Genomic DNA, 22332 nt, shown 5'->3' with positions numbered 1-22332 from the left:
AAGTGTGTATGGATTAATTTTTGGTGTGTGAGTATCACCTCCTATATTTAAATATCCTTACTATAAACTATTAAAATGTTATAGAAAATATAGATTGTGAAGATATCACTATGCTAATGGTACTAAATTCATATATTTTACGTATATTACACATCTCTGTTAAATTTTTTTTTTTTTTTTTGATGATTTCATTTCATAATATAAATATTTTTAGACAAACTTAACATACAACGGACACCCAATAGCCAGCTTAATTCAAGCCAGCTTAATTCAATGGATATGGATATGGATATGGATATGGATGGATGAATTATATTTAAATAGATATGATATAAATATAGATTTTAAAAATTAAATAGATATGAATATAGATATAGACGCAACTTATCCATTACTCCCTATTAAAATTGTTAAATAAAAAATGGAATATGGATATCTTGAAAAAGTGGGTATGAATGGTAAACGCGAAGATGAGTCATAGCCGTCACCCAAAAAGGAAACTAAGCCCATCCCTGTACTCAACGATTCCCTAATAATAATTTATCAAATCATATTTCTTTCTTTCATTCCAAACCCGAATCTGATTCGACCCAAATAACAAAATCTTCTTTATCTATATCTTCTATATCTATATATCTATATCTATATATGCAGTTCAATTAACACACCACCAATATCAGGTATTCATTCTTGTGTGGATATGGTGGCAGAAAATGGAGAAGAAGAAGAAGGATTAATACATAAAAATAAAAATGGATCATTAAAAACCAAAAAATCAGGAATGTTGAAATTAATATTGGAGTCAAATTTCCCGCGAGATCTGATGGCAGGGGCATTAATGGGTGGAATGGTGCATACAGTTGTAGCCCCAATTGAAAGAACAAAACTTTTATTACAAACACAAGAAAGTAATATTGCAATTGTTGGTGGTAAACATAGAAGGTTTAATGGTATGATTGATTGCATTCTTCATACTGTTAGAAATGAAGGTCTTTTATCTCTTTGGAGAGGTAATGGAAGTAGTGTTCTTCGTTATTATCCTTCTGTTGCCCTCAATTTTTCACTCAAGGTAAAAAAAAATTCCATCCCCTTTTCTGCCAAGTTTTGATTTTTTTGTGTTCAATATTTAGTTTTTGCATATGGGTTGTGCTAAAAAGTTGACCTTTTTAACTTTAAGTATGAATGGGTTGTGCTCAAAATTTGACCTTTTTTGCTCTAAGTATGAATCTTGAAAACCTAGTATCATGTCATGAACTAATACAGTAGTAGTTGTATGTGTGGTTGAATAGAGCTGTAGGTATCCCCTTTTATGGATTCTTGTTTTCGATTGTATCTGTATTTATTTGTTGCATTTGGGTTGTGCTAAAAAATTGACCTTTATTGCTCTGAGTACAGTATTAATCTTGAAGACTTTCTTTCATGTCATAAACTGATAGTAGTTATATGCGTGGTTGAATAGAGCTGTAGGTATCCCCTTTTTGGGTTTCTTGTTCTTGAATGTATCTGTATCAATTTGTTGCATTTGGGTTGTGCTAAAAATTTGATCTTTTTTGCTACAAGTATTGATTTTGAAAACCTAGTTTCATGTCAAGAACTAATAGTGGTTATATGTATACATGTATGGTTGAATAGAACTGTAGGTATCCCCTTTTTGGATTCTTGTTTGATTGTGTCTGTATGCATTTGTTGCATTTGGGTTGTGCTCATAGTTTGATTTTTCAACTGTAAGTATAATTGTTGTAAACTGTGTTTGTTACCAAGAAACTTTAGTTCAATGATTTTTCACTAAAGGTATTTTTTTTCATCCCCTTTTCTGCCAAGTCATGATTTTTTTGTGCTCAATATTTATTTCATGCATATGGATTGTGCTAAAAATGTGACCTTTTTTACTCTAAGTATGAATGGGTTGTGCTCAAAATTTGACCTTTGAAAACCTAGTTTCATGTCAAGAACTAATAGTTGTTATATGTACAGTTGAATAGAGCTGTAGGTATCCCCTTTTTTGCATTCTTGTTTTTATTGTATCTGTATTCATTTTGTTGCATTTGGGTCGTGCTAAAAATTAGAACTTTTTTACTTATAAATGTTGAAAACCTAGTTTCATGTCAAGAACTAATAGCAGTTGTATGTATGGTTAATTAGAGCTGTAGGTATCTCCTTTTTTAAATTCTTGTATTTGATTGTGTATGTATTCATTTATTGCATTTGGGTTGTGCTCAAAGTTTGATTTTCAACTATAAGTATAATTGTTGGAAACTGTGTTTGCTACCAAGAAACTTAAGTAGTTCATTAACGTCGGTGTTCTCATAGGAAAGGGTGATTGTCTTATGATTGAGATTTGTATGGTTGATGAATATATGAGTTGATGTTTGATGTGTATGTGGGAATGGGCATATTTTGGGATTCATAATTTTATATTATGGTTTATGTTTTTGGCATATGAAAGCCGGCAGAATTTGCATGTTTCAACATTGTACGATAGAACCAAGATGAAAATCAGTTTGTGGTGACAAACCTTTTCTAAGATTTTTGTTTAGCTTCTGAAAGAATGGCTATTGTTAATGTAAGAATCAAATTACTTTATATAGTTGCTTTATATGGAGATTCTTGTTTGCATGGTTCGTGTGGCTACAAATTGTTCTGTTTTGTTTTTGTCGTCATATGGAGTTACTCGCGATATTGGTGAACACTTACTTTTGGAAGATTTAACGACATGCTACGTGTATTGAACTTTTATTGATTGGCAAATATTATAATTTATAGAATATGCAAGTGAGATTAATATACCATTCGCGAGGGAGATAATTATTCGTACTTGAATGGCCTTTTTAATATTTTTCTTTTACTTTTCCCCACAATCTTCAAGAGGAATTTTATTTTTTGCAGTAGTGGTGGAATCTATAGAATAGTTTTAATGTGATAATAGTGTTTTATAGAAATGTTAAGCAGACCAAGGCGTTGAGTGACCATTACTTAATCAGGGATTAATTGGTAGCAAAATTGGTTGAATCAGATTATATTGTGATTTACTTAGACTACTTAGACATATGATTTATTATAATTTTGATGCTACTATTATTTTGATGCAGCTGCTTCTTAAATGTTTACCTTATGCATCTTTATTTTAGTATTTGGGTGTGGATGAAAGTTTGAAAACAGATGCTGCTAATTGGGTTTATCTATTTCTTTATCAAATTCTTTAGTAGATAACATAATTTGGTAAGATACTTGTACTCTAACGTTCAAAACACGTGTGATATATCATATATGCTTATAACGTCAGGGCACATATGTAGATAATGTGAATGCAAATAACATACCAGATGAAACTACCTTTAGAAATCATGTAGTATTAAAACTGTTCGTTTGTGGCATTTGTACACACGTGGAAAAACAAACGGCTCCTGTTAAGTAGCTGACATATAGGGACTAGAAAATAGATGATAAGATTATGGTTGCAAACGGCGGTTTGGTGACTAGCTCGTCCCGTGTCTACCAAAAACGTCTAATTAGTCGGTCAACGCTAAAAAGTCAGGTCAAAGTCGGTCAAAAGTTGACTTTTTGTTTGGCCTTGTTCTAGTGTAAAAGAAAAGCCCAGTATTTAAAAATTAGCTGACAAAAACACCGAATTTTTTAGTATTCCTTAAAGATAAATTAGTAAATACACTACAATTTAGAAAACATTATGAAAAATATATGTATTATTTAAACTAACACGACGTCATCTTATTTGTAAATCATTTATTTTTAAAATATTTATGTTTGAAACACCTTTATTTAATATATTTTTATTTAAAAGTCCACGTTGGTCAACGTCCATCTGGACCTACTCGACCTTTCATGGTCCTGACCGACTCCGTCTCACGTCTTTTTTCAACCCTGGATAAAATAACACCACACTAGTTAGTTTAATAGACGATTTTACAAATTGAAGATCATGAACAAGACCAATATATAACTACTTAATTATATAATAGGGCATCCGACATCCTTCCGCGTGCATTTATGACGAAGACCTGAAAGTAGCATATATTCTATAAAGGTCTGTAACCATGTAAATGTCATTATGAACTTCGTTACCATTCTGGGTTTAACTATTGTCTGAAGTCGGAACCTGGGTCAACCTTGATTGATCTTTTTTTAAAGCTGAATTACATTTAAGTAAAATTTAGGAAGATAATAGACATGATTGATTGTTATGGGTTCGTTAGATTGGGTGAAGATAAGAGGGGTTCACGATATAGAGTTGTGTTGATGTTGCTGTCTTTAAGGTGTCTCGACTCCTGATATGTGTCTGAAAATAATTGTGTTTTTTTCCGTATGACCGTATCTGATAATCAGCTTTGTTACAAGTTAGATCTATATCTCGTAACTGTAAAATCTAATTGGATAATTTTTTTGATATGAGTTCAAAGCACCAACTCCTCCTTAAGTTAGTTGCAACAACTCATTGTAATTCCTGCTAGTTTTGGAGGTAAACTTGTGGGAATAATCGTCATTTTTTTTTCTTACTACCTTTTGGTCTTGGTCTTTTGTTTGGATTTACCTAGTTTCCGACTCGCTTTGTGAGTCGACTTATTTTAGGCGACGCTTTGCGAGCAGCCCGAAGTCATCGTGGGTAAACCTCCGTGGCCACGAAGGGGTTTATGTTGCTTAGTGGTTTCGAACTTGAGACCTCCCCAAGCTTTAATAATATTTGAGACGCCAAGTCCTAACCACTCTGTTACCACCCCCGTGGTTATCTTGGTCTCTTTTGAGCACAAAGGATGTGAAATTTTGTGCTTCTTAGTATATTGAGAATGTTGGTTTCAAAAATGAATACTTGTTTAACATATATGTGTATAATATTGTTTCCCAACGGCTAAATGGGTGTGTTCGTGTGTAACAGGTTCCCTTCGGTAATTTTAGTACCACTTGGGTTGGCCCGAAACACTTTTATTCCAGACAATATATATATATATATATATATATATATATATATATATATATATATATATATATATATATATATATATATATACATATATATATATATGACAAATTTGGTTACATAAGTTATATCAACAATAATTAATTTTTGAACAAAAAACTATGAGGGTTTATGGTCTGAAAATACACTTTGGGCAATTTTCTACTTGTTCAGCCTTTAACCCGTTTTCTCATATTTGTTTTGCAGGATCTTTACAGAAGCATTTTGCGCAGCAGCAACTCTCAACAGTTAACATTCTTATCCGGTCCGTTATCAAACTTCATAGCCGGATCTGCAGCCGGATGCACAACATTAGTTATCATTTACCCTCTCGATATCGCACATACTCGACTCGCTGCAGATCTCGGTCGATTCGAATCTCGTCAATTTAAAGGCATCCGTCACTTTCTTACAAGCGTTTGGGCTAAAGAAGGTTTTCGTGGGGTCTACAAAGGCCTCCCGGCTTCACTACAAGGTATGGTGGTTCATCGAGGACTTTATTTCGGTGGGTTCGATACGATAAAAGAAAAAATGTCGAAAAACGCACCGTCAGACGTTGTGTTATGGAAACGATGGATTGTAGCGCAAGGTGTGACGACATCAGCGGGGTTGTTGTCGTATCCAATGGATACTGTTAGAAGACGAATGATGATGCAATCGGGAAATGAACGACCGGTGTATAAAAACACATTGGATTGTTGGAGAAAGATTTATGTAACGGAGGGGTTCGGGTCGTTTTATCGTGGGGCCCTTTCGAATATGTTTAGAAGTACAGGTGCTGCAGCTATCTTGGTTTTGTATGATGAAGTGAAGAAGTTTATGGATTGGAGTGGATATAACACACATGATGTTTGATGTTATTATGTTGTTGATTAGAAAACAAAATAAGTATTAGGATAGAAGATTAGGGTAGAGGATTATTATAGTGAAGAAATTAATACATGTGATACAAGTTTGATGACTTGTTTTGTAGATGGCACCAACAACAACATTGAGATTTTGTTACCGAATAAAACATAGATTTTGAAACTGAAATATACAGGAAAGAATTTTGTGTTTGATAAAATCGAATGATTTAGACATTTAGCGCTCAATGATTCAAAGGTTTTGTATGAAGTTACTTCTGAATAATAACATGTTAACATTTGACATGAATAAAAACTACAATATAGTTGTTTAATTCCAAAAAAATATAATAAATGTTCTTGATATAATTTAAAGAGCATATTAAATAAACTTTTGGTGCTTAATGGTTAAGAGATAGTTCTAACTTTGAATGATTTGGTATTGAATGTTAAACCATTCAACACCGTCTGTTATTAAGAAGGCATAAACAAACGCGCTGAATGGTTCAACATTTAGTGTAAACCATTCAATTAAGTAGCAAACAAAAGTCACCATAAGATTGCCGCTTTATTTACCACATTAGACAGGTTGTCTTGTTTCTAAAAGAAAAGTTTTTTTTAAGAAAAGAATTGGTAGTACTAAATTGTCATAGTCACTGATTAATGAAGTGGGATAATTTTGTACTGTAGTTTGTTTAATACGAATGTACTAACCTTTTTCTGGGTGAAGTCACCAATGACCACAGGTTTTCTTTAAGGTTGTACAGTATAGTTTAGCTATTTAATTTAGGTGCTTTTGGTGTTTAGCATAATATTCATTTGTAGGGAATCTTACCAAACATTTGACACATAATTAAATTAAATTAATGATCGTGTTAATTTGTTTCAGTAGATATTAATCATTTTTAAGTTTTGAATTTGGGTGTAAATCATATAATTTAACCTTTTTATGTTGAATTTTTTTTTTAATAAAAAGTTTAGTAGAATTTTTACTAACGACAACCTTATACTCTTAGAGATATCGTTAACATACTTGAATCACTTATATTATTAGGTAACCGTTATCGTAAAGTTAATAACAAACTTATATACAAAAGTGTATTAAACGTATTAACGAGAATCATAAGAGTTATCGTAAGCAAAATTCAAATTGATATGATAATATAGTAGTTATTTAAGATTAAGATGATAACCAAATACAAGTTTTAATATATCATGTATTTTTAATTAAACGTACGCGGTAACATGACCATTTTCGATTCTTTTTCCTAACGTCCTGAAGATTTTTTGCCACTAATTTTTAAATTTGAGACTTGTTATAAAGATATCAGATCGTAACTTTAAGAACATGGTACAATACAAAAGATAGAAACTTGAGTTCATTTTTTAACTTATTTTTGTTAAAGAAAAAAACGGATGGAATAATGGAGGAAAAAGGGGTGATGTAGACCAAGTGAAGACAGATTGTGCACCAAACCAAACCACCCCATTAAGGAACTAAAAACTTGGATCCATTTTGGTTTGCACTTTACCATCATTATTATTATTTTCTTAATGCGCTTAAAAGATTCATTATTTAGATTCTTTTTCTTCTTACCTCATCATCTTCTCTTTTCTCATATTCTAGATGGGCCCTTGTTTTCTAGGTCACGTTCATTTGTTTTCTCATTTTTGATAATATATCAATTTCTTTAAAAAAATTAATATCATGTGAATTCATTCGATTTCAACGAATCTGTTTAATCAAACTCCAAAATGATTTAAAAATAAAAATAAAAATAAAAATGATAGGATTGTTGATGATTTTAGTGTGATCCAATGAATCATTTTAGTGTATTGGATTTGCTAGGTTGAAAGTGAAGGAATCTCTAATATTCTAGAATGATTTTGGAGAGTGTAGAGTAGACGTCCGACAAAGAGCTAAAAGAGATAGCTTGAGTTGGTTATAGTTTGAGTTGAATCAAACTATGATTTGGCTATCCAGGCTTACGGTGTGCCGCACCATCTTGGTGGTGCGCCGCACCATATAACATGAAAAGGACAAGTCGAAGTCAGTAAGTTTTTGTGTGTTAAGCTGCTCCACAATCGTTACTAGGTGCGCACCACCATGTGTCAAGTAAATGTTGAGGTGCGCCGCACATCTACAATGGTGTGTCGCACGATATAACTGATGTTGCAGAAAAGTGGCAACTTTTGTCCAAACGTTTTGCAAAGTTTCACAAATGGTTGATTATTGTACCTGGACTTTTTGGGACATGTTTAAGTGGTTTATTAGTGTTCTAAAGCACCCATTCAAACATGTCCATTACCAAGGATTGCGACTTTTGATCATAACTAAATTTGAAAGGTTGCAACACTTCATTGCACCTTTTGACGCGTTATATATGCAAACCTTCATTCAGTATAGAAAGGTTCTCGAAATTTAACATTTCTAAGCACAATTTCAACACTCAAACTTCTAGATTATACTTTCTAGAATTGTAAGGAACAATTATCATTTGATCAAGACGATTGTTCATACTAGTCTTATCCTAATCGTGATTTCGTGATACCCGTGACCAAGTGGGCCGGAATACTCGATTAAGAAAGTGACACCATGGTTCTAATATCAATCCGGTTACAGATTTTCAACCCACAAAACACACTTGTATAACATATGGCCGGTGAATCGGTTTAAGAATCATCAGGGCAGTCTCAACAATTTAAAGGCCCTGGACGAAAATAAAAATGGACCCACATATACGTTAAATTTTTTTACTATGCATAAAAAATTAATACTTCAATTTATCTATTTATTTACTTACATTCAGTGTTGTAAATCTTCCGAGATCTCCCCCGAGATCTCGTTTTTAGAAGGCAACCGAGACGAGATGTTCATCTCCCTAGATTTCTCGGTCAACGGGGTCAAACTTAGTCAAAGCCATGATTTCTCGGAATTTTCTTGCTAATTTATAAGATTTTCTTGTAAAATTCGTAATTTCTAAGACTTTCTCGCTCATTTCTCGGATATTTTTGTAAAATCTCATAAAAACGTATATAAATATAAATATATTTATGTTTTTATGTATATTTTTATTATAAAAGCTATAAAGTCAACGTAAGTCAACGTCCGAGATCTCCCCGAGATTATTCCGAGATGCCGAGATCTCCCTAAAAAAGTCCAAATGAGATCTCCTCGAGATCCGAATTCTCCAACCTTGCTTACATTGTATTTAACTATTAAAAATAAGATATTTTAACTTTAATTGAGAATTTTTTATTTGATTTAATTAAATATATTGTGAAAATATTTACATTTTCAAAATTTTGTGCCCTTCTAAATTTTCGGGACCTAGGCGGTTGCCTATCTTACCTATGCTCGAAGACATCTATGAGAATCATGGCCGGTGAACCAGTCAATCATCTAAATGGACACTATCAATTTAGCTACTAATAATCATGCAAGAATTAAATAAACAAAATGAATAAGCAATCATAAACATTGAATTATATTGAAAGTGAAAGAATAAAAGTGATTACAAGATTAAAACTGACCAAACTTGATGTTCAAGCATACACCTTCTTAAAATATGGATGATAAGCTAAAATATTTGTAACTAGAGCTGCTGGAGACAAAAATTCGTAAAAATAATGTGATACCCTCAGTTGGGGATAAAACCCGACTATTTATAGAATCGGGAAAAACTTCAAACCGACCTAACCTCGCGGCCACGATCATGACCTCGCGACCGCAATCACCTGTGAAAGTCACGATCGTTACTTGGTTTTTCCCAGGCGCGAGCGGTGTCTTCAAATTAATTAACTTCTGTTGAAATCTCCCGGTCACAAGTCAATTTTCCCAGCTACCATAGAAGACCTCACGGCCGCAATGTTGGATATCGCGACCGCGAAATGTGTCGGAAAAAGCAGATTAGCTTTATTCTTTGTTGAACGTTTGATATCTTCACTTTAACAACCTTTTGAACTCAAATCTTTGACATAAACTACCAATATACTTAAATATTCATTTCTTGAACCACATTCACTAATCTTGCTTGATAACAAACATTCTATCTTCAAATCAACTTGATCATGCATGTTTTCACCACAGGGTTTAACATGCCTGCTCAATACGTTAGAGGAGTTTAAGGATCTTAGAACATGGCTCTCCGGTCCGGCTACCGTGAATAACCCTGGTCGACATGATGATATCGGCGGGGTGGCCAAATGATTAAGTCCACCTTTAATGACGATCGTCGATTAGAAGGCCCCAAATAAGGTTGTAGGTACTAGCTTAATGAAGGACTAACCTGTTAACCTTGAAGATACGAAGAAGGATGTTAATTACGTAAGGTGAGCTGCAGATGGTGATTACGTAATGTTGTGATGATTAGAATGATAGTTAGGGTTTGTATATATAGACAAACCCTAATTCTATAACCATCCGAGATATTGGCAATCCTTTCCATAACAAACTCCCCCGAATCACGGATGCAATTATGGAAAAGATATTTACTTGTTGGCCAAGTAATCGCTGTTCCGGGAACAAAGGCATTAGATACGAATCCGCATACCGCATACCGCATACAAACACATGCATACGCACACTAGGGAGTACCCGCATGCATATGGGTTGCGCATACGAGTTGCGGTATCATTATGTCCCCCCAGTTTGGTGTTATATGACGCAAGACATATATCATCAAACTATTAAGCAGAAAAAACAAGAAAACGGCCAGCATTCAATGTCCCGCGTGCGTTTCGAGGCCATTTAATGCCTGTCACTGTCGCAGAAGGCCATACGACTGACAAGACGGAAAGTGGCAGTTGACAGGCGCGTGTCAACCACGCGCACATAGGTAACCATGCCAGTCTGACATTCACGCGCGCACTAAAAATGCCACCCGTGGATCGCGTAACACGTGTACAGCCAGGATGAGACCATTCCATCCCAATACTTCCAATCCACATTATAAATAGACACCATTCACCCTCATTTCTTCTTTTCTGCCATTTGCTTCTTCAATACGCTGCCATTTTCAATTCCGATCAAATCTCAAATACTCCGGCCAACTTCCGAAGGTTAGTAATTCTCCGAACACTCTATTGAAAATGACTAAGGCTAGCGAGACTTATGTAGATAGTGTAGAGTCCATTATAGAGCAGAGGCACATTGATTCATTAGTTAAACAATACCCGCCGCTAGCACAGTACAATCCGGTGCCACCCTTGCCTAACCAACGTGCTCATTCGCCACCAGAAAAGAAGGTAGCCATATACGAGCATGCGTTTAAGCATGGTAATTTTAGGGTACCCCCATCGGATTTTTTCCTAGGCATTTTAGATCACTTCAGCGTAGGATTAGGGCAACTACACCCTTATGCGATAGGAAAAATTGTGCTGTTTGAGATGTGGTGCGCTGCACTCAACAAGGTTCCCTTAGTGAAGGTCTTCTGCCATTTATACCGTCTAGCCAACCACCACAAATCGTGGTTTCCTTTCTTCGCCCGTCAAAATTTCACCAAAACCCCCAAATCGAATGCGGGTCAATGGAAAGAAACTTTCTTTTTCATTGACCAGATTGTTGTTGCTGCCAGTTTCCCGCAAACTCTTATCTGGTGTAAAAATATGGCGAAGGATGTGAACAAAACCCCCACCCTTGATGATGAGGAAAGAAAGCTGTTGGCGAAATGTGCCAACGCACAACTGGTGCACCGTTCGTATGGAAATGTGATGCTGCGGTTAGGAAACATATCCGCGCATTGGCCATGGAAGAACCTGCGTCCGGCCATAGTCGCACCGAATGGCAAGGGTAGGAATAGTACAATGCATATAAATATAAAACCACTAGCGCATTCGTACAGGTTCTAATATTGCGTACATGTTTGCAGAGATGAAGATGAAGAAAGTACTCACCGCAGAGGACATTGCGGCCATTTCATTCCGCAAGCAAAATGTCAATGAGCCGCTTGAGCAGGAAAAGACGGGTGAGAATGAGCCAACACCGGCCACCTCGGGCAACAAACGCAAAGCTGCCGACACCGCCCAAGCCAAGCAGAAAAAGAAGAAACTTACTCCCAAACAGGCGGAGGACATGCGGAACGACAACTTTGTCCCCGTCGATCCGGAATCCGCAGATCTCCTTCCTCCTATCACCGGTGAGCCTCTTTCCTTGCGCAACACCTTACGATTTACCGCATGTGCTAACTAGCTATTAATTTGCAGAGCATAGCGAGGAGACGCATAACACCCCCCACAAGTCAACCCGGAACTCGAAGCTACCGCCGAGTCAAAAGACAAGACGATACACCTGGACTCTGAGTCTACACCAACCCCGCCACACGGTAGCTTCCGTTTGGCAAACTTGGCACAGCTCACCCAGTCTTCAGCGAAAAACGCCGCAGAGCAATCCGCCTTCCTCCAACAAATCTTCCCGGATGAGTTCCGCAACCAACTAGCCGCACTGCCCTTTAATCAAGCGCACAACGCTTTCATCCAAAACGGCCTCGTCTTTTTTGGCATGTTTGCGGATCAAGCCCGACGGTCCACTAACTTATATCAAGTGGCCGTGCGCAAAGAAACAGAGCTAGGACTGCTGCAAGCGGGTGTCGACCAGGTCAAAAAAGACAGGGATGCCGCAGAGGAAGCGCGCAAAATGGCAGAGGCGACTGCGGCAGAAACAAAAACTGCCCTGATTGAGGAGAGGAAGAAGAACCGCTGATAATGCTAAAAACGAACATATATTTCATAGCATTATTCCTCAAGAAATACAAGCTTTTAGTTGCAATTGTTCTATTTACAAGTGATATTCGTTTAAATAATAAAAGGTGAAGACAAAAGACAGATTCGACGAATTGAAGACGCAAACGACCAAAAAGCTCAAAAGTACAAAATACAATCAAAGAGGTTCCAATTTTTGATAAGAAACGTCTCGAAATTACAAGAGTACAAGATTCAAAACACAAAGTACAAGATATTAAATTATACGCAAGGACGTTCGAAAATCCGGAACCGGGACCAGAGTCAACTCTCAACGCTCGACGCAACGGACTAAAAATTACAAGTCAACTATGCACATAAATATAATATAATATTTAAATAATTCTTATAATTATTTAATATATTATATTATTTATAAAACCGTCGGCAGAAGAAAACAACCAAAAATGAGCCTCCCCAGCTGGCCATGCGATCGCATGGCCTGGAAGGCATAAAACCATGCGATCGCATGAGCCCCAGTTCCAGCCCACATGCCTATAAAAATCGAGCCTTGGTGCACCAAAAACTATCAATCTATCTTTCTTTCTCTCCATTCATACGATATATTTATATTTATAATTTATATTTTAATTTTAATTTTAATTATAATTCTAATAATAAGGGTATGTTAGCGAATATTGTAAGGGTGTAAGTCGAAATTCTGTCCGTGTAACGCTACGCAATTTTTAATCATTGTAAGTTATGTTCAACCTTTTTACATTAATGTCTCGTAGCTAAGTTATTATTATGCTTATTTAATCCAAAGTAATCATGATGTTGGGCTAATTACTAAAATTGGGTAATTGGGCTTTGTACCATAATTGGGGTTTGGACAAAAGAACGACACTTGTAGAAATTAGACTATGGGCTATTAATGGGCTTTATATTTGTTTAACTAAATGATAGTTTGTTAATGTTAATATAAAGATTTACAATTGGGCGTCCCTATAATTTACCATATACACTCAATCGGACACGATGGGCGGGATATTTATATGTACGAATAATCGTTCATTTAACCGGACACGGGAATGGATTAATAGCCACTAGAATAATTAAAACAGGGGTGAATTTATGTACAAGGACACTTGGTATAATTGATAACAAAATATTAAAACCTTGGATTACACTCAGTCGACATCCTGGTGTAATTATTAAACAAAGTATTAAAATCTTGTTACAGTTTAAGTCCCCAATTAGTTGGAATATTTAACTTCGGGTATAAGGATAATTTGACGAGGACACTCGCACTTTATATTTATGACTGATGGACTGTTATGGACAAAAACCAGACGGACATATTAAATAATCCAAGACAAAGGACAATTAACCCATGGGCATAAAACTAAAATCAACACGTCAAACATCATGATTACGGAAGTTTAAATAAGCATAATTCTTTTATTTCATATTTAATTTCTTTTATTTTATATTTAATTGCACTTCTAATTATCGCATTTTTATTGTTATTTTATTTAATTGCACTTTTAATTATCGTACTCTTTAATTATCGCAAGTTTATTTTATCGCACTTTTATTATTCGCAATTTCATTATCGTTATTTACTTTACGCTTTAATTTAAGTCTTGTATTTATTTTTAATATTTTACATTTGGTTTTAACTGCGACTAAAGTTTTAAAATCGACAAACCGGTCATTAAACGGTAAAAACCCCCCTTTATAATAATAATATTACTTATATATATATTTGTATTTTTATAAAAGTAAACTAATATAGCGTTAATCTTTGTTTAAAGATTTCCCTGTGGAACGAACCGGACTTACTAAAAACTACACTACTGTACGATTAGGTACACTGCCTATAAGTATTGTAGCAAGGTTTAAGTATATCCATTCTCTAAATAAATAAATATCTTGTGTAAAATTGTATCGTATTTAATAGTATTTTCTTGTAAAATTTAATAGTATTTTATACCACTCCGCTACCACATCAAGTATTTTTGGCGCCGCTGCCGGGGAACAATCTAGCTTAAAAGCCGGAAGCGCAACGCTAATAAAAAAAAAGAATTTTTAGTTTACTTTTATTAAAATTCATTTTTATAAAAATACGTTTTAAATATTCGAAAATATAAAAAGAAAAACAAAAATATAAATATTTTTTTTTTGAGTTTGGTAAATATTTAAGTTTTATAAAGTTTCTTTATTTCTATTTTTTTTTAGTTTGTAAAAATATAAGTTTTATTTAATTAATAAATATATTTTATATTTTACAGCAAAAACAGAAAAAAAAAATAATTAATTCGGCCCGAACACTGTAGCAGCCCAGCTCTTGGCCCGAAACCCTAGCCCATGCGATCGCATGGCTGGGAAACTGAGGACTCATGCGATCGCATGAGCCCTGCTGACACGCCAACTGTAGCCCTGAATCAGCATTAATTACGGGTATTATTTATTATTATAATTATAAAACCCTATTTAGTTTTATATTTAATATTAATTAAGTTTAGTTTTATTATTTAATTTATATATTTAGTTTATTTAGTTTAATTAAATTTTACAATTAATATTTTTATAAAATAAATAATATAAAAATAATATTTTTATAAAAATTATACTTTTTACAACTTTTTAGTATATTTTTATATTTTGTACTCTTTTAGCGTAATTTTTATATTTTTCGCTCGTATTTAGTTTTAAGTCATAGTTTTTGCCATATTTATTCCTAGATTTTTAGTTTTTGCCGTAGAATTCCTTAAGTGCTTTTTCTCTAGACTAAGATTTAGGTACTTTAGAATTTTGCGACGCCTTTTTAAGTTTTAGTTTCTTTTTAAGTTAATTCCATTTGGAATTTAGTTTTTCCTGTAAGCTTTAATATTTTTAGACACCTTTTACCTATGTATCAATTATCATTCCAATTAGTAATCTCAATTTGCGATTATAATTTTAAGTTAGTTGTAGTAATAAGGTTAGGTTAGTCAAGTGTTTTAAGTTTTATAAGTTTCTTTTATTTTTCCGTCACCTTTTATTTTTCAACCATTTTTCTTTTTCGACCTTTTCCGACGAACTCTTTTTCTTTCTTATTTCTCGCTATTCTAGTTTTAGGACATAGATTTTTATTCTACTTCTTATCTAAATTTCTTAAAATTACGAAAATTTATTTTAAGTGGTTAAATTGATAGACATCAAAATTTTCTGGTTCGTAGTAATAGTTGGATTTGTACGTGGACCGGGTTATTGGAGCCAAACAGTCCTCAATTATATTGAGACCAAACGAATCCTGCCCCTCTGCTGCATCTTTTGGCTATTCGAAACGTGGGCAAAATCAGAAAAGTCTATTGGTTGGATAACTTATTATAATTTTTCTTTCCTTTTAAAAACTAATAGGATATTCAGTGAATGCACCGAGCAAGACGTTCACCACCTTTTGTACGTTCACCACCTGTAACTAGATCAAGACATTTAGCAAATATAACCGCCGTTGATTTCTCTTTAGAATCGTCATCCAGTCGACCAAGTAATTCAGTTCAAATTTCCGATAATCCATTTTTTGAACCCAACCTCACAATTGAGAATCCGGAGAATATTCAGGAACGGTTCGTAGATCCCGAATCATTAAACTTTCCTCCGGAACCACCAATCATTCAAACAGAGATTGTTGAGGAACGAACCATTAAATCAGAATCCTCTAGTGATTCCGATTCAACAAATTCAATTATGGAGAATCTGGAACCTTTAAGTATGGAAGACCGAATGAGAGCTAAACGCACTGGCCAAGGTCACGCAATTACTCATCCAGACATTAATGCGCCAGATTATGAAATCAAAGGACAAATTCTACACATGGTGACTAATCAATGCCAATTTAGTGGTGCACCGAAGGAAGATCCAAATGAACATCTACGTACCTTTAATAGGATCTGCACACTATTTAAAATCCGAGAAGTGGAGGATGAACAGATATATCTCATGTTATTTCCCTGGACTTTAAAGGGAGAAGCCAAAGATTGGTTGGAATCGTTACCTGAAGGGGCGATTGATACATGGGATGTTTTAGTTGACAAATTTCTTAAACAATTCTTTCCTGCATCTAAAGCCGTAAGACTTCAAGCAGAAATTGTTACGTTCACACAAAAACCGAATGAAACTCTATATGAGGCATGGACAAGATATGGAAAGTTGTTAAGAGGATGTCCGCAACATGGTTTAGACACCTGTCAAATAGTACAAATATTCTACCAAGGATGCGACATCACTACAAGAAAAGACATAGATATAGCAGCTGGTGGTTCTATTATGAAGAAAACCGAAACTGATGCTTACAAAATTATTGATAACACTGCTTCCCACTCACATGAGTGGCACCAAGAAAAAGATATCGTTAGATCATCTAAAGCAGCTAGAGCCGATTCTAGCCATGACTTAGATTCCATTTCCGCAAAGATAGATGCTGTGGAACGACGAATGGAAAAGATGACTAAAGATATTCACTCAATACGAATTAGTTGTGAGCAGTGTGGAGGACCACATTTGACAAAAGATTGTCTCAGTATTGAATTAACAATGGAACAAAGAGAGAATATTTCATACATAAACCAAAGGCCTGGAAATAATTATCAGAATAATTATCAACCGCCAAGACCGATTTACAATCAAAACCAGAATTATAATCGAAATATTCCATACAACAACCAACAAAGTCCTAGCAATCAACAAGTAACCAATAATACTTATAATCAGCAAAGACCGAATTTTCAAAACAAACCACCACAACAAACCGATGATAAAAAACCGAATTTAGAAGATATGATGACGAAGCTAGTTGAAACTCAAACGCAGTTTTTCACCTCTCAGAAACAAACCAATGAACAAAATGCTCAAGCATTTAGAAATCAACAAGCTTCTATTCAAAATCTGGAACAAGAAGTAAGTAACCTAGCAAGGTTAATAGGTGAAAGAAAACTGGGAAGTCTACCTAGTGATACAAATGCTAACCCCCAGAATGAAACAGCTAAAGCTATTACCACAAGAAGTGGTACAACACTTAAACCACCGGAAATACCTGTAACTTCTGATGAAGCTATTCCTACTCCACAAGAACCACAACCTGATCAAGATAAGGAAAAAGAACCGGTAGTTGAAAAGGTTAATGAAGATAACACAGCTAAGGATAAACCTTATGTTAAACCATACCAACCATCACTTCCTTACCCGAGTAAAATGAAGAAAGAGAAACTTGAAGCCGAGCAATCCAAATTCTTGGATATGTTTAAACAGATAAATGTAAATCTTCCTTTCATTGATGTGATTTCAGGAATGCCTAGATATGCTAAATTCTTGAAAGATCTAATTTCAAATAGAAAGAAAATGGAAGAACTCTATGCTGTTACTATGAATGCTAATTGTTCAGCAGTGCTGTTGAACAAGATACCAGAAAAATTATCTGATCCAGGAAGTTTCACAATTCCATGTTTTCTGGGTAGTCTTAGTTCAATAGAAGCATTGGCAGACTTAGGTGCTAGTATAAATTTAATGCCGTATTCACTATACGCTAAACTAGACCTTGGAGAATTGAAACCAACCAGAATAAGCATACAACTAGCCGATAGATCAATAAAATATCCTAGAGGGATAATGGAGAACATGCTAGTTAAAGTTGGTACTTTAGTATTTCCAGTAGATTTTGTTGTTTTGGACATGGAAGAAGATTCTCAAGTTCCTCTCATATTAGGAAGACCATTCTTAAACACGGCTAAAGCAATGATAGACGTGTTCGGTAAGAAATTGACCCTAAGTATAGAGGATGAGAGTGTTACCTTTTCAGTTGATAGAGCAATGCAACAACCACAATCTGCAGATGATACATGTTATTATATTCAAACTATAGATGCACATGCAGAATTATTAGAAGAATTTCCAGAATTACAAGGAACAGGAGAATGTTCTTTAGGAGAAGGTAATGAATCAATTGATGAAGCTGAAATGTTAGCTACACTTATAGCTAATGGATATGAACCAACAACAGAAGAAATTCAAATGCTAAAAGAAGAAGACAGATATCGATACAAATCATCGATAGAAGAACCTCCGAAATTAGAGTTAAAGCCACTTCCAAACCATTTGGAATACGCTTATTTACATGGTGAATCTGAATTACCTGTAATAATATCGTCTTCTCTTACTGAAAATGAGAAATCACAACTCATTTCTGTGTTGAAAGCTCATAAACCAGCCATTGCATGGAAGATTCATGATATTAAAGGAATAAGTCCTTCGTATTGCACACATAAAATCCTTATGGAAGAAGGTCATAAAACATATGTGCAACGCCAACGAAGACTAAATCCTAATATGCAAGATGTAGTTAAGAAAGAGATTATTAAACTGCTAGATGCAGGTTTGATATATCCAATTTCTGATAGTCCATGGGTAAGCCCAGTTCAATGCGTGCCTAAGAAGGGTGGCATGACTGTCATTACAAATGAGAAAAATGAGCTTATTCCTACTAGAACTGTAACAGGATCAAATGTTGGAAAGATTAGCTGGAAATAGTTACTATTGTTTTCTAGATGGATTTTCCGGATATTTTCAAATTCCAATAGCACCCGAAGATCAAGAGAAAACCACATTCACGTGCCCTTATGGTACTTTTGCTTACAAACGCATGCCATTTGGACTTTGCAACGCCCCTGCAACCTTTCAAAGGTGTATGATGGTGATTTTTCACGACATGATAGAAGAATGCATGGAAGTTTTCATGGATGACTTTTCAGTCTTCGGTGATACATTTGAATCATGTCTAGTTAATCTGGAACGAATGCTAATTAGATGCGAACAATCAAATCTAGTTCTTAATTGGGAGAAATGCCATTTCATGGTTAAAGAAGGCATCGTTCTTGGTCATAAAATTTCAAAAGAAGGAATTGAAGTGGATAGAGCTAAAGTAGATGTAATTGCTAAACTTCCACATCCCATCAATGTTAGAGGAGTTAGGAGTTTTCTAGGGCATGCCGGTTTTTACCGACGTTTCATAAAAGATTTTTCTAAAATTGCCACTCCTATGAATAAACTCCTAGAAAAGGATGCTCCATTCATCTTTTCAGATGAGTGTATCAAATCTTTTAATATTCTTAAAGAAAAACTCACTAATGCGCCGATCATGATAACACCAAATTGGAATCTACCATTTGAACTAATGTGCGATGCAAGTGATTTTGCAATGGGAGCCGTTTTAGGACAAAGGATTGAAAAACGATTTCAACCTATATATTATGCTAGTAAGACGTTACAAGGAGCACAAACAAACTATACAACTACTGAAAAAGAACTCCTTGCTATTGTCTTTGCTTTTGACAAATTTCGATCATATCTCGTTCTAGCAAAAACGGTGGTCTATACCGACCATTCTGCTCTTAGATACCTATTTTCAAAACAAGATGCTAAACCAAGATTAATCCGTTGGATCTTACTCTTACAAGAGTTTGATATTGAAATCCGAGATAAAAGAGGAGCAGAAAATCTCGCCGCTGATCATCTTTCTCGTCTTGAAAATCCCGAATTAGAAGTTCTGAATGAATCGGCCATACAAGACAACTTTCCTGATGAATATCTATTGAAGATAGATTATAAAAAAATTCCATGGTTTGCAGACTATGCAAACTACTTAGTTTGTGGATTCCTTGAAAAAGGATTATCGTACCAAAGACTAAAGAAATTCTTCAGTGATATAAAACACTATTTTTGGGAAGATCCACATCTTTTTAAAAGTTGTCCCGATGGAATAATACGCCGATGTGTATTTGGAGATAAAGCTAGTAAAATATTAAACCATTGTCACACAGGACCAACAGGAGGGCATTATGGGCCTCAACTAACAGCAAGAAAAGTTTATGATGCTGGATTCTATTGGCCTACAATTTACAAAGACGCACACCTTCTTTGCAAATCCTGTGATGCTTGTCAAAGAGCCGGAAAAATAAGTCAACGTGATGAAATGCCACAAAATGTCATCCAAGTATGTGAAGTATTTGACATTTGGGGTATTGACTTTATGGGTCCATTTCCAAAATCTCATAATAATCTATATATACTCGTAGCCATTGATTATGTATCTAAATGGGCGGAAGCACAAGCTCTCCCAACTAACGATGCACGAGTTGTAGTCAACTTTTTAAAACGTCTTTTTGCAAGGTTTGGAACACCGAAAGCTTTAATAAGTGATCGGGGTACTCATTTCTGTAATAATCAACTTGAGAAAGTTCTTAAAAGATATGGAGTAACTCATAAAATCTCCACCGCATATCATCCACAAACAAGTGGACAAGTTGAAAATACCAACCGAGCTTTAAAACGTATTCTAGAGAAAACCGTAGGATCAAATCCGAAGGAATGGTCCATTAAATTGGAGGATGCACTCTGGGCTTTTAGAACAGCCTACAAAACTCCAATTGGAACTACACCTTTTAGACTTGTTTATGGAAAAGCATGTCATCTTCCAGTAGAAATTGAACACAAAGCATTTTGGGCTTTGAAAACATGTAATCTTGATTTACATGAAGCTGGACGTCTACGATTAAGTCAACTAAACGAATTAGAAGAATTAAGACATGAAGCATACGAAAATTCGTTAATCTATAAAGAAAGAACAAAGAAATGGCATGATAAAAGAATCAAAAGTTCAAAAGAATTTAAAGAAGGAGACAGAGTTCTTCTTTTCAATTCACGATTCAAGCTATTTCCTGGAAAATTGAAATCAAGATGGTCTGGACCATTCATAGTCAAAAGAGTTTTCCCATACGGAACGATAGAATTGATAAATTCAAATAGGATTGAATTTAAAGTTAATGGTCACAGAGTTAAACATTACATACATGGTCCAATGGAAGTCGACAACGAAGTTAATCACAATTTCGACACCACAGCTAACTAAGTGTGGGGAGAATCAAGTCTTTAAAGGATAATATGTATTTCTGTTAGAGTTAGATTGTCTGTTTTCGTGTTGTTCTCGAAAATGGAACCCGAATGGTCTTTCCCTAGCAGACCCTAAAGAACTAGTCTTCTCCCCCCATTCTGAATTTTTTTTTTTTTTAGGTTTTTACGAAATGAAGACTGCCTGTGAACTAAACCATGGTCTAATGCTACACGCTTTGATCACTAAACATAATAATGACATACTACCGAGTGAATTAGTATCAGTAATCAGAGAAAGAATGGACGGAGTTAGAAAAGAATCCAGATGCGAAGATAATAAATTACAATTTGGTAAAGGAAAATCAAAATCCGCAGCGAAAAGAAGAGCACGACACCTAGAAAGATGTCACAAATGCGGAAAATGGTCACATGGAGGTAAATGTTCAAATAATCAAACCTATTCAAACACCGAATTTGTTACTTTATGCAGAGACGGACCGTTCATATGTTTAGAAGAAAAGACACTAAATGCTCGAGGTTACGCCTATGTAGCTATGGAAAACCAATTAAACCGACTATCTTATGAATGAGATAGATCATATAACTAAGAAATGTATTTCACAGGTATGTTTGTACAGTTTTTATTTTTTTTTTATTTTTAACCTTTTGATAATAAACGCTAATTTGTTCGCTAAAAAGTATTAAATTGGTATTGAATAAAATTAGGTTTGGCGACCGAAATTATTGATATCATTCAAAAATTTATTACATCACTGCGAAATTTAACGTTTATTCTTAAGGTATAAATATCTTTAATCAATCATCCCAAAATATTTCAAAAATTCGTCATGAGTTAAATTAGGTTTTGGAACCGAAATTACTTTAGCGAAAAGAGGGGCGCATATTTTTGAT

General features: G+C 34.7%; 1 protein-coding gene across 1 annotated transcript; it reads left to right on the top strand.

Annotated features, from left to right (window-relative positions):
- The first annotated feature begins 478 nt into the window (after positions 1–478).
- On the top strand, positions 479–6022 carry LOC139857990 (probable ADP,ATP carrier protein At5g56450). The gene is made up of 2 exons (XM_071846841.1): positions 479–1069; positions 5177–6022. Exons 1-2 carry the CDS (start codon positions 701–703, stop codon positions 5822–5824), a joined length of 1017 nt encoding a protein of 338 aa, XP_071702942.1. The 5' UTR covers positions 479–700; the 3' UTR covers positions 5825–6022.
- Positions 6023–22332: the final 16310 nt, after the last annotated feature.

This window comes from Rutidosis leptorrhynchoides, chromosome 7 (assembly GCF_046630445.1).
Source record: "Rutidosis leptorrhynchoides isolate AG116_Rl617_1_P2 chromosome 7, CSIRO_AGI_Rlap_v1, whole genome shotgun sequence".
NCBI classification, from domain to species: Eukaryota; Viridiplantae; Streptophyta; class Magnoliopsida; order Asterales; family Asteraceae; genus Rutidosis; species Rutidosis leptorrhynchoides.
The sequence above is the reverse complement of the archived record's forward strand: the minus strand, read 5'-3'. Positions and strand labels throughout refer to the sequence as shown.